Source organism: Crotalus tigris, unplaced genomic scaffold (assembly GCF_016545835.1).
Source record: "Crotalus tigris isolate CLP2741 ecotype Arizona unplaced genomic scaffold, ASM1654583v1 scf7180000017666.379230911805:20528666, whole genome shotgun sequence".
Taxonomy (NCBI): Eukaryota; Metazoa; Chordata; class Lepidosauria; order Squamata; family Viperidae; genus Crotalus; species Crotalus tigris.
This window is the reverse complement of record NW_024096552.1, coordinates 19029717-19044376: the sequence shown is the minus strand read 5'-3', so window position 1 is coordinate 19044376 and position 14660 is coordinate 19029717. Positions and strand designations below refer to the sequence as shown.

At 33.0% G+C, this 14660-nt stretch overlaps 1 protein-coding gene across 7 annotated transcripts in view; it reads left to right on the top strand.

Moving 5' to 3' along the window:
- The window catches only part of ARPP21 (cAMP regulated phosphoprotein 21), a 229534-nt gene that overhangs the window by 144081 nt on the left and 70793 nt on the right, over positions 1-14660 (top strand). For all 7 annotated transcript variants that reach the window (XM_039336910.1, XM_039336911.1, XM_039336909.1 and 4 more), the window contains 3 exons: positions 1806-1884; positions 4724-4783; positions 5908-6048. In XM_039336910.1, the coding sequence (XP_039192844.1) occupies positions 1806-1884; positions 4724-4783; positions 5908-6048 (280 nt within the window). The remainder of the gene's footprint in view (positions 1-1805; positions 1885-4723; positions 4784-5907; positions 6049-14660) is intronic.

Here is a 14660-nt window from a genome sequence, read left to right as displayed (position 1 = left end):
ATAAAGTCATGCTCTACTTCAATAACTTTCAATAGAAAAATTCCATAGAAATAAATAATACATAAGATTATCTGAGATATTCGGTCCTAACAAATGATGTGTCATTCATAGGCCTTCTGAATGAAATTTTCATTTCAATCTAGCACTCGTGATGACCGTTCAATTTAAATAAATACATTGAATCTCTACAGTAGTAATTTATAACATAACTAATTAGAATCTATATGCATTTTTGTCATTTACTGCACATTTGTTCACCTTATTGCCTTCTAGGATATTATTATGATATGCTAACTTTTTTTTTCATGACAATCTAACTAGATATGGAATACATAACTACATACAAGCTACGTAACTTTTAAACATAATGCTTACATTCTAAATTCTGAGTTGTTTATGGATTTACTCAAAGAATACACATTTCATAGGTAATTCCAGGAAAATAAAATCAATTTAGTTGATTGGCAGAATCAAAACACCCTATCTTTCATATATAAACTGTGGTGGCAGTGGTTATAATGCAGTACTGAAGGCTATTTCTGGTGACTGCCGGCTGCCAGCAATTCGGCAGTTCAGTTCTCACCCACTCAAGGTTGACTCAGTTTTCCACCCTTCTGATGGGCAATATGCTGACTATGTAAACTGCTTAGAGAGGGCTGTAAAGCAGTTTACTGTGAAGCAGTTTACTGTGAAGTCTAAGTGCCATTGCTATTTTATTTTAATATACTGTATATTCAGGATTCACTGTGTTTCTCTAAGTAAAAACTACTAATTTCTCTAGATATTCTATTTTTGTAGAAATTTTTTAGCTATTCTACTATTTCCTGGATCCAGTCAGGTAAACATAGCCAAGTGTGTACACATATACACACACACAGAGTATTGGTCCTGACAAAAACCTAGGATAGTAGAATTTAATGGTAAGTGAGTCATTCACTATTGCATAGCTGTTTGGTTCCACTTACAGCACAGAATTCTTTTTCATGATTTGTTTGTTGAAGTAGCCAAACTAAAGGTTTATTTTCTTTTTCTAACAATATGGAGACAGAATCATACCACATAGCTAGCTTCTTAATTCCTGCTTTCACAGTTGTTCTGGGGAAAGGCGATTTGGGAAATGACTGTCCAATGAACAAATCATGGAGAGAGCTTCCATGGTTTCCTTCAGCCATTAGTAATCCAATAGTGTATACCAGCAGTTTTGGAATAGTGTAATATGCAAACAAATCCAAAGCTAGTTTTTGTTTGTTATCCTGTCTTCTTTTTTGTTTGACTCATCCATTCCTTTTACATTTGCTCAAGCAAATGCAGATCTCCAAAATTCCGTATATGCCCATTACTTATTTATTTTCAGTTTTTTAAAAGCATAATACTGTATATGAATATTTAGTTGTGCTTGGTGCTTATAATTAAGCTCCTGTTCTATTAGAATGTTATTAATGTAAGATAGAAGTTTCATAAATTAGGCACCTCAGAAGACAACTGGAGAGAAAGAAACTTTATTCCATGTGATATGAGCCGAGGTGGCGCAGCAGTTAGAGTGCAGTACTGCAGGCCACTTTAGCTGACTGTGTTCAACAGGTCAGCGGTTCAAATCTCACCGGCTCAAGGTTGACTCAGCCTTCCATCCTTCCGAGGTAGATAAACTGAGGACCCAGATTGTTGGGGGCAATGTAAATATATATATACATTGCTTACTGGTGTACACCGCTTAGAGAGTGCTTGCACTTAAAGCGGTATATAAGTCTCATAAGTAAATTTTCACTTTTTAAAAATGAAACTATTAGTAATATATGTTTTTTCAGACTGCAGCCAAGAATATACAGATTCAACAGGCATAGATTTGCATGAATTTCTGGTTAACACATTAAAGAATAATCCCCGGTAAGTCCCAAGTTTCTCTCTCCCTCTTTTCCATAGCTCGTCTCTTAGAAATTTGGAGGTATAGAACATAGCTTTCTAGAAAATGTGATATTCGTGATATGGGAAATAATGCCTGTGTTAAAAAAATTGTTAAAAAACCTACATCATTAGTATATACTGTAAGGCTTGTAACCTACTTTTATCAAAATTTAGCCATTCTTGATCAAAATTTGGCCATTTACATGCATGCATGCACAAAAGAGAACACACAAACAAAGACTTCTAAACTTTTATAGCTCAAAAATATGCAATACTTGTCAAATATAGCTAGTTGTGCGAGTTATTCTCAGAAAAAAATAGCTCTTATGAAAATGTAAATATTGAAAATTGTCTGCCGGACATAAAAGAGATGCCATCCTATATCTTACACAGAAAGAGCAGGAGAACACAAGTTTTACAGCGTAAGTGTCAAATATGTGTTTCATGTCAAATAAGGCTGTGTACTAGAATTTATGTGTTTTAACATTTACCTTCCTTCTCATCAGGGCTCTTTTGTTCTTTGGATTATATTTTTGCAGCCCAGTGCTTCGAGGAAGATCTGAAATCTTGCAATACAGAATATTTTGATGGTTTCCAGTTTTTTTTTCATGAGAAACTCTCATGTTTTTGCATGTTATATGAATATCTTAAAAATCAAAGTAATTATGAAGGGTACAGTGGAAATAAGTGCAAAATAAATAAATCACTTTCCATGGGAAAGTTAGAGTAAAATTTATAGTAATGTAATTGAACATTAATTCAGGAATTATGTTACAATATGAATAGTAACATAGAGGAAATATCTAGGTTTAACCTATAACTTCTGGTGGGCAATAAAGCTTTGGAAAAATTCAGGATAAATAGAAATAATATCTCCAGATTTGGGGGTCATTTCTCCATTGCAAGACTTTTTTCACTATATGAGAATCATGTTTTTAAATGGTCTAGTTTTTTTGTTAGTGGAAGAGCTCTCGTGGAATCATATACTATTTTTCATTCAGTGCCAAATCTAAAGACTCATAATGGCATTCATATTTAAAGTATTATTTAAAAAATAAATACAGAATGAAATAGAGATATATCACATAAGGGAAAAGATTACAGATAAGTTCCACTACCTATCATCCACCAGGTAGGGTTACAGATCACCCTGACATTTGTCTGTTTGAAAAGCTAGTTTGGAGAAAAGCATGCTCAGAGAAAGTAAATCTTCATAAGGAGAATAATAATGTCATTAAGCAGGTAAAGAGTGACTAGTTGAGTAGGAACTTTTACTTCAGATCTCTAACCTCAAAGCATTTCACAGAACAAAGTTCTCCATTTTTATTTTTATCTTTTCATGACAGTGAAGATTCTGACATTTATTGTCTGTCCTGATATAGAATGTTCATGAATACTACAGTTGTCTTGAAAGAAAATATTTTTGGTTTTTCAGTGAACAATGTCAGTTTGGATGGAATGATTAAGTGAATTGGAAACAGTCTTTATTGTTAATCTCCCAAAAGCAGATTTTGGGTGTTGTGATTGTTGACGTTTAAACATAATGATGGTAGACTTAATTGTAGAGAACAGTCTTAGAACAATAATTATCCTCTCCTCTGAATAGTATAACCTAAAGCAGGGCTTTTCAACCTTTTCACCCATTGTACCACTTTTAGGATATGGCAACATCCGAGTACCACCAATTACCTAGCAAGGTGTCAAAAACTTGATGACCAAAAAAAAAGAAAAGAAAAGAAAAAAGTGATAAAGTACAGATAAAGAACTGTTGTAAGACTTACAACAGTTCGCTTAGTGACTGTTCAAAGTTACAATGGCATTGAAAAAAAGTGCCCCTCAAGCCACAGCCGAGCACGACACCTGCCTGCCTGCCCGGCCGCATTCTTCCTTCTGTCCAAGGTTTTCATTGTTGTGAGCATTTCTGTTGAGGATTGGCAGAGGGGTGGGGTGGGGATGTTTGTTTTTTATTTCCCCCATCTGCTGGGTGGTTGCAGCAGATTTTGGTCACTTCACATGACCCTGGGACACTGTGACTATCATAAATATGAATCAGTTGCCAAGCATTTGAATGTAAATCACAAGACCCTGGAGATGCTACAACATTCCAGCTGATCAGCGCTTCTTCTGGGCTCAGTAGAAGCACCAGGATCAGTGCTACTTTCCAGCTGATTGGTACTTCTTCAGGGCTTAGCAGAAGCACCAGGATCAGCACTGAGCTCCAGCTGGAGCCTGATGCTGATCCTGGCGCTTCCGCTGAGCCCGGACACCCCTGCAGCTCCAGCCATCTCTTGCTCAGGCTTGTACAGTGCTGTCCCTGGTTCAGCTCATTCTCCTCCCCTGCTACCACTTTTCTAAGATGGTTGCGTACCACCTGCTAGGTGCCAATGTACCACAGGTGGTACCCGTACCACTGTTGAAAAGCCCTGACCTAAAGGATATAGCTATACTGAAATCAGAGATTGATAGAAATTATAATTATTAAAATTAGTGCCTTGTTAGACACTCTTATTTTTTTGAAATACAAAGATAATAATAGAATGCGCACTACTATTTGTGTAAAATACCTCATTTAGTTACCAACAAAAATCTTCATTCTTATTTACAACCTATCCTAAGAATACTATACCTGAATTCCTTTCTTTGAATAGGAAATGTAATGAATCCTTTCATTAGGAGAGAAACTTAAACATATTTGCACTGTTCATAAGTAGAAATCACTTTGAATTTTTTTCGTCTAATGTCAGAAATATTTCAAATATTGCTGCCCGTTTTTCTGTTCTCAGTTTCAATTCTGAAATATTTATTTTCCTTTTATTAACAGGGATAGAATGATATTATTAAAAATGGAGCAGGAAATCATTGATTTTATTAGTGATGAGAGGTAAGTTTGTTTTCAGTACTTGTTTCTTGTTTTGCTTGAAACATGTCAGAAATATATTCTTAAAGCAATTCTATTGTTTTCCTGAGAATACCATTATTAATATTTGTTTATTAGTGTACAGTAAATGGAATGCTATATATTCCTTAATTGGTATATACTGGCTTAATTATAGCTGGTCCTCATCTTTATAATAATAATTGAGCCTTCCCATTATTGTCGTAAATTGTGACAGTTGTAAAGAAGGTTATTGTGTGACTTGTCTTTTATGCAGCAGTTGTTATCATACAGTCAACAATCAATTGCTGCAGTAGTTAAGTGAACTCATTGTTTAATATGGGGCATTTTTGCTGAAAAGCAGGAATAAATTACAGTTTTTGGCAAAAAACATCATAAATCATAGTCAAATGACCACAAAATATTGTAAATGCCAACCAGCTGGTAAGTGCCCAAAAATGTGACTATGTTGGGGTGATGACTGTTGGAACTTTGGAACCAGGATGTAAGCACCTTTTAGGTTCTCTGGCGTAAGTTCAAATGTCATAAGCCAAAAGGATCCTTCAGATCTCTGTACTTTTGCTAATAGATAGAGAAAGCAATTTTATTTGGCTTTGAAATTACACTGTAATTACTAAAGCATCCAGACTCAATGCCCCTGCCTATCTAACTGGCTACCTACCTGCCAAGAGTAGCTGTTGAGGTATTAGGACAACAACTTTTATACTTCCTTAAGTGCTTTTGAGGTATGACATAATAAATTATATCAAAAACAAATTTTTCATTTGTATGCCATTACCATTAATTCCAAAGGTCAAATTTTGAGATATGTTCAAATTATAATCAAAACTTCTGTTACTCATTTGGGTCCCTTCTTGTTACTAAATTTACAATATCCCTATTTGCCCAAATTATCCCAAGTTGGCATAAACTAACAGACTGTTGGAATGACTGGAAAATGAGTTGAAATAAATGAACAGAAGTAGCAAAATCATTAAGATGTCCATTCTTGGCATTAGAGAATTCAGCATAAAGTCTGTGTGATTTTACATATGTTTAAAAAGTGGACTGCTATTATTCCATCATGTCAGAGGCGGCATCATATTGAGCCCTTTGACGTTTTGTTCCAGTAATCATTATAAAAAGTTCCCCCAGATGTCATCGTATCAGCGAATGCTGGTGCACAGAGTGGCAGCCTACTTTGGCATGGATCACAATGTGGATCAGACTGGGAAATCTGTAATTATCAACAAGACCAGCAACATGCGAATGTAAGTGCTACGTCTCTTTGCTTTCTGATTCCTCTTTCCTAAAAATCTTGATTGCATTTCATTCATTATATCCAAGTGTTTCTTTGTTCTTTTATTCTATTTTTTTATATATTGAGTGATTTTTTTCCACATTCATTCTCACTTGGATAATCCCAATCTCATTCTGAAGAGCACCAAAATCAAGCAATGTCCCGAAGCAAATCACTCAGTGGATAAAAAAATTATTCTGTAATGAAAAGTTATTTTCCTGCTTTCTTATTATCACTTGATAATAAATATAATGCACTCCAGTGTTTTTGGAAGAATAGATATGATTTATACCCATAATAGTCCAGCCGATGATGGGTAATGGTACATTTAATGAATATGCTTTAAAACAATATGGCATTTCCAACCAACTCGCCTCTCTTTTCATATAGACATTTTCAAGACTAGAAGCTTTATCAATATAAACTCTTTTTTTTCCATATGGAAAAAAGCTTTTAACTATGTCTGAATTAATTCATTTTGCATAGCAAATAAATTTAAGGCATCTGATTATTTCAAAAACATATATATTGTAATATAAGAGTTTGGTGTCATAAAAAAGCCAAGCCTGAATAATAATGTATTCCTTGCTTTTTATATCTTAAAATACCGATGATACTAGACAAATATTAAATGATGTAAAAAAAATTAAAAAAAAAAACAAAAATTTTTCACTTGTAGAGAACATTGGGAAGGTTCTTTGCTCAGTTTTAAATCGAAGATTGGCCCCCTTTCTCAGGAGCAGCATTTATTTTTTTTAATCTCAAATAATGTAATTGTGCCAATGAGGCTTTTAATAAGGTTCCTATTGGAGGAAGCAGAATGTTTATAAATCCTAATTGCAGTGTGGAGTGATGTTTCTTAGTATGGGGGGAATATGTTCGAGTGGATGCAAATAAGGTATGTGAACAGAGATAGCTACAGTATAGGAAAGAGATGCATGCAAAAGAGTAGATCCTTTAAGCATGCCCATAGGAAACTGAGCTACCTATTTCTACCATGCGGCTTTTGATCTACTTGGCTCAAGCTAATTTATCCCTTAGGGAGAAATAATTTGCGCATCTTTACAATAATGCTTGATTTCTAATTATGAAGTTTCAGATTACGTGCCAGTCTACAAGTTTGATGTTTTTTCAGTTACTTTTTTGGGCATAGGAAACTTTCGTAGATACAGATTGTCCTGTTCTGTTTATTGAAGGTAACATATCTATGCAGATTAATTTGTTGTTCAATTAATTATTGAATGATAAAAATGTAAACCAGTCCATAGAGCTTCTCTGTGAGTGATTTCAGTGTACCTGGCTTCTTAAAAAAAATTCTGGATGAAAGCAAATAATGGAAACACTACTTATATATATTAATTTTGAAGCTAAATAATTAGCTACATAAGTCGTATAAGTTAAGACAAGTAATCCCTTTCTTCTACCTCTCTTATTAGTCTTTTTTCCTCTTACTACTTGTTACTTTTTCTTCTTTCTGTCACTCTAATCTAAAAATAGTTCTTTTTGCTCAAGCAATCAAGTACATTTTTCTCCTCTTAAAATATAAAAATATCCTGTGAAATCAACAAAGCAGTTTTGCATGTAAGGATACTTTAGTGGTACATGCCATAAAATACATGTCACTTTGTCCATGATTCCAAGAAAAGACACACTTGATTTAAATAGTTGCTAATTGGTTCAATGCCTACAATCTAGCATGCTATGTTTAAATTCATAAATATTAGACTTACTAGCTAAGAGTGAATATATTTTTAAATGTATTATAACCCAGAATTTCTTTTTGCCATTATCAGTGTTAAAATCCACAGTGTAATCAATTTCTTAATTAGCTTCATAAAGATTTCAATTGTATGTCTGTGGGGGTTCACTGCTGACAATGTATGGTAATAAGCAACCTAGCAAACTGAACTCCCAGTAGTTTGTGCCGTGTGGATTTCTGTTATAACACAAATACACAAAATTAGTTCATAGTGGAAAATTCATATCTTGTGGATAGATTGTGAAACAAGTATATTGATCCAACAGCTTAAATAATGGTAAAGAGGTTTGTAAAGATTATCTTCTTTTCCAAAATTTTATTACATGTACTCTAAGGAGAATTAAAAAACAACAGTTGTTGATGGGTATTTTGGCAAAAAGAAAAAAAGGACTCTATTTTATTATTTATGAATGCAACAATAACAACTTTTGTGGTCCCTCTTCTATATTTCCTGATTACATAAATGGTTTTCTGTTCTTCATTAGTTCATATCTTGTTTTTATAAAAATATTACATAAAGTCCAATAAGCTAAGATTTTCTATGAAATGTTTGTATAATGCTTTCTCATTCCCCTAAGTCAGTGGTGGCGAACCTATGGCATGAGTGCCAGAAGTGGCACTCGGAGCCCTCTCTGTGGACACACATACCGTCATCCCAACCCTGCCTCCCCCACGGCCCCCTCCACACCAGCCCCCCAGGAGGAGAGTCGCCCCCAGGTACAGCTCACCTGGAGCAGCGCAGCCAAGGACATGGCAGCGGGGACAAGATTCCGCCGTTGCACCCTGTTGAAATGGATGATGCTGTAAAGCACGGGTGGAGGGCATGGCCACCATGGTGCTACTAGGCAGCTTGGGCGAACTGCGGCGGGTCGTGGAGGTGGTGAGTGGCCCTGTGGGTGGGTGGGGGTGGGGCAGGAGTGGAGCAGGGGTGGGGCAGTTTTTGGTCACTCAGTGTCTAAAAGGTTCGCCATCACTGCCCTAAGTCCTACATATACAGCCAAGCACAAAATGTAGGCAAAGTGAATTATGTATAATGATTTATACATAATTAATTTTTTACTGTAATATAATCTCTAAACTAATCAGTTTGAAATTGAACTGGTCATGGATTCTAGAACTGAAGTATTGTAATGGACTATTATAAAGTGTTAATTAAAATCATTACTGTCTTTGTTAATCACTTTAGCCTCAAAATTCAAATTATGATTTTGGTATAAATAAAATTAAAACAATTAATCTCCATTTCTGTCTTTGTAAGTGGAACACTACAAAAGGAAATATTGGTACTGAAAATGATTTAACTTAATTAACTATCCCAAACATAACACATGTTTGGATTTCCAGACCAATGTCTTTTCCATTTAATTCTCACAAAATCAGTATTTATTTCTCTGCTTTCTTTCAAAATCTTATTCATTTTGTTATAAAGCTCTATGGTTCTATGGATTCAAGTTTAAATACCCTAAGGCTGAAGGAGAAACTCTTCTACTGCAGGGCCTTCCAGTAACCTTTTTTAATTTGCTATGTACAGTTGTTTATTTTATATAAAGAATAATTCATTGAAGAAATCTACATAAGCAATCTGAATTGGAATACTTATTTTCTTAATGAGAATCAGACATTATGCTCTTTAACTCTGATAATACTATCCTATTTGTGGGTTAAGGTACAATTTAAATTATGTGTGTGTGTGTGTGTGAGCGCGCGTGCGCATGCGCGTGCAATACTGGGACATATTGATTTCTACAATACTTTTGAACAAACAGTTCTGTATTGGTCGTGGTGTGTGTGTGTGTGTGTGTGTGTGTGTTATTATCATCATTAAATGTATATGTTCCTTTTATTTTATCTTCTTGCCTGATATTTTGTGATATCCCTAGATGACTAGCTTCATCTAGTCCCTTATACTTGCAGCATCTAATGAATGCACCTCAGGATCACCTAGAGGTTTTGAACTGGTTACCATTAACATGCCAATGACACCTATTTTTGTTACTTCATAGGAAGGAAATGAATACATATTTTTACATTTGTTTTACATTCATTTCCTTATCTGATAAAATTTCTACATATACAAAATTAAAGTTATGCAACTTTATTTATTTATTTAAGGTAAGAAATGAATGTAAAGTCTTTGTATTATTTTAGCAAAGTGAATTCTGGCTGGAAGTATATATATATTTCTTAAATCTAATATGAGAAATATGTAATTATTACTTCAACAGAATCTGAAATAATTTGCTCTTTCTCTTTAATTGCAAATGTTTTTGCCTCATAAAAATATTTTGAAGTATTTTCCTTACCCTTTTCCCCAAATCAAAAGCTTCCTAATGCTTATATTCATGTTGCTAGTACAGAATCCAAATGTTTTGCTCCTATAGGTTTCCATACATGATTAGTAAATTTTGCAAATTACCGGAAATTCTAAATTGATGGGGAGACATATTTAGTCATTACATACCAATAGAAGTTAGTGTTGAATTACATAAAGAGTTCAATGTTCTCAATCCATCAATGGATTACTGTCAGTTCCTAAAGAACCAGGACCATAACTTAATTTGCAGTCAAGAACATTTATTGCTCAAACCAATACACAAGAATCTAATCAACTTGCAATGCTAAATTGGTAGTAGATAAGGGTTAACAGAATTCCAGATGGGTTGGACATTTGTGGGAATATAACAATTCTAAGTTGGTGACTCACTTAACTGCATCCCCCTAGCTTTATCTGCTCTTCTATAATTACTCCCCTAAAACCAACATGGAATGGAATGACATTTGGTGTAGACAGAAATTTCACTGAAACTTTTATCAAGTTTTAAAATGTGCCAGAATCAACTGGGCACAGTGTAGAAAAGCATTCCAAAAATTATCCACAATTAATCTCCATGGGAGATCATGGGCAGAAAATGAATCAGAAAGTTGCAGATTGTTCCATTCTAATTCTTCCTTTTCCCAGTTGTATCAGCTGCAACGTATTATTTAACTACTATTTTTCATTTATTTTCCTACCATTTTATTTTAGGGAATTTGAAAGCATTCCAAAAGCATGTTTTGTGTGTTTTCTGTAATTTATTTTAAAAGAGAATGGGTATTGTATATTAAATGGATGTCTAATTATCTGAATGCCCTTTAAGAGACAAAAGATGAGATGATTTTCCATATTTCTTTTTCTACATAATATTTTCTTTCTTTTAATTTTAAGTAGAAAAGTTTCTAAAATGAATTGTAAAATTGGACAATTTCTTTCATTTGCATATTAATTTTTTTAATCTTATTTAACTTCTTAAAGCCCTTATATCATCTATGTAAATATTTGTATTTTTAATGCATATTTCCTTATTGTATTAACAATCTGTGTATGGAAAATCCTGCATCAATTACATCAAATTAGGATACAAATATAGAAAATCAAAAATATTTGTACAACTGACATTTGTAGAAAGTATGTAGAATGTATATGATGTTTATTACCCATTTTTTCAATTCAGAACTTCAGGTTGCACGATAAACATTTTTCTTGAATTTTGTTAATCTGCCTTTAAATAGTCTGCTATCTTATAATATCTGGGTGGTGTTTTTTTACTTCATTCTGTTTTTGAATATGTTGCCTTTTTGTTATAGATTACACTTTCATGTAGTTAAAAATTTTACAGCATGTCTCATAAAATACCTTAATAAAGAAACAGACATCATAGAGAGTCTGGGAATGGTATTTTATTGTTATTGGATACAATCTTGAAAGCCTATCCAAGTTTCTCTCCATCCATAAACAAAATCAATCTAAGATAATTTTGACCTGATTTCTCATGCTTACCTCAGTCTCTGGGCTGAGTAATATCTTTTCCGAGTTCTTCTTTAATGGCTTCCTTCCCCCTTTAATGGCTCTTTCATTCTTTCCCCAAGGAATATACAATATACTTAGAGCATAGCTTTTAGAATTAATGGTATATAAGCTACTATAACTACAGAAAACCTTCTTAGAATACTAATGGAGTGGTGATGGGTAGCTAATAACAATATCATAGAAAATATTTCTGTGTTACATTAGATTTTCCTCAGTTTCTAATATAACTTCTACATCACCATTTTAAGTGTATTGCCAGGAATTTAGCAGTTAAGCCCATTTTGTTTTTACTGTATGTACCAAGTTGATTGATTGTACATTTAAAAGATTGTACACAATGATAGATTGGGCTGAAGATAGATAGGACTGAAAGAGAGTGACTGGCCTAAGGTCATCCAATTGGCTTCATGCCTAAGATGGGACTAGAACTCATGATATTTAGGTTTCTAGACTGATGCCTCAATTAGTTCATCAGACTTGTTCTCCTATGGTAGTTAATAGGTAGTCCTCAGCTTATGACCATGTATTTAAAAATTGTTCAAAGTTAATGATGGCATTGAAAACATGACTTGGTAGTAGATAACCAATCCTTGCACTTATGACCATTGCAATGTCCCCGCAGGTGATCAAAATTCATTTAACTCATTTAACCATATTGTTTAGTTCCTGTTCCAATTGTGATCATAAGTTGAGAACTACATTATGCCTTAAACAAAACAATTAGTCTTGTTTTTCTTCTTAAAAAAGGATGAGAAGATTGAAATAGTAAAGGTTAAGGACAAATGTTGGAGATATGTTTCCATTAATTAAATCCCACTATCAATGTGAAGGAACTATTACTCAAGCTCTACCAAGATTGAAATAAATCCATTTAGTCAGAGGACTTTAGTCGTTTAATAAATTTGCTTTATTAAAGGATAAACATGCTATTCCTTTAATCCTATAATTCCTGCAAGAAAGTCAACAAACAGAATTGTCCCATTTCTTTTCCAACGAATGAATGTGCATTTTATTGCATGTCACTAATTCTGCAGTATGAAGTAATAATAATTATTCCATCCCAAAGTTTTGCTTGAACCAGAAAGCTGGAAAAAGTATACTTAGCCTACAGGATAATACCTGAAAACATGAATCTGGTGTTTGTATATTTAGGAACAAAGAAAAACTCTATCTATTCTTTGGAGTTATATGTTGTATATGTATCACTTCCCATATCAATGTCAAAATCCCTGAAAAAGGATATAATGATAAATATTATTTATGGCATGGCCTTCCTTCAGAATATGATGTACCACATTCTCTTCTTATGTGTGCTTAATAGATTCAATAATTGTTGAGAAGCAATAACTAGGATTGTTTAGGAATATACAAGTTTCTTTATTGCATAGGAAGCTTTGTTTTTAATTTATTTTAGTACATTTAAAAGCATAATCTAAAAAAGAGAAGAAAGAAAGAAAGAAGAAAGCAAAAGTAAGCCATTTTCAAAGAAACCTGAAAATAGTACTATATAAAAGATGACCTTATATCAGTTGCAAGTATTATTAAAAGCAGCTCAGTAATAATTAACAAATGCAACCAGTATAATAAAGATAATCAGGACAAAACAATAGCAGTTTTTATCTAATTTAAGAAAGTCTGTTGTTATAATAATATTATAATTTATTATAAAGAGTTAAGCAAAGTCTAATATGTTGAAGCCTTGTGATAAGAGAAATCTAAACTTCAGACATAGTACAAAATCATGTGGAAAATTATAATCCATAAATGATTTTCAGGTTCAATTAAATTCTTCATCATACTAGGATGGTTTAAAAAAATGACTTATTTTTTATATTTGTCTCACTCCAACATTGTTCCCAAAAAAGAAATTATATGTTATTTTCAGAAGCATGAGGTATCACGGCAGGTATTTATAGCAAACTCAATTTGTAGGAATATAGGGCTCAGTAACATTTATCAGAAAGACTGATGGGGAAGTCAGTATTTAAAATTAGTTTTATTCTATAGTGAATCATCTCGAGAACTATTGGGCTTTATGAAACTGACACCAAGTGTTAAAAAAAAAGGGATGCATTTGAATGTAACTCAGTATTACATTTCCAGTAGCAATTAAAGTGGAGTGATTTACCAAGGAAGAAACATCCTATGCCTGTTTTCTCTGTAATATTCACAATAAATTTGACCTGTTTAAATTCTACATATATTTAAACATGCATTCTTGGACTTTTTCTTCCCATTTTATTCTAAATGTATAAATAATATCCAACAAATGTTCTGAATTTTATGTAATAAAATAAGACATATTTAAGCTTTCCAAGAAGAAAATTTCAGAAGATTTCATCTTTGGTGTATTAAATCTTGCAAGCTACAGATCATTCTTCTTCATAAATACTTAGTGTTGGAGCAAACGGTGATATACCTGGACTTCTATATTTACCCCATCTATATTTACTCCTCTTAAAATAAACTAACCTATTAATAGAGGTTTTTTTTCTTTCCAAACAAAGATACAAAATTCAAGCTTTCTGAGGGTCCTGTCCTTAAATAGAAATAACTCAGTTGTATGATGATACAATCTATAATTCATGTTAAATTACTTTGATAATATAATTTGAGATTGACACAGCTAATTTACAATTTTTCAGTCCTCCAAAATTCTAAATTTAATACTCTATTTTTTAAAAAAGTGAAGTTAATTACTTGGCTACTAATGTAATTTTCCTCATTTCATGAATGATTGAATTAACCTATGGGAGTTAGGACACTTCTTTGTTTTGTTTTCTTATGCACTTTTTATGAATTCCTTTTATTCAGACTTTAGCAAAACATAGACTGCTGTAACTTTGTTTTAAAGTAGTTCATGTAAATAAACCTACAGTATTCTTTGAGGGTTAGAAATTCATTATATGATTTTTATTATTGTAGCTTAATATGTAAACTGTATTAAACATCATCATAGAAAGGCAAGTGGGGATGT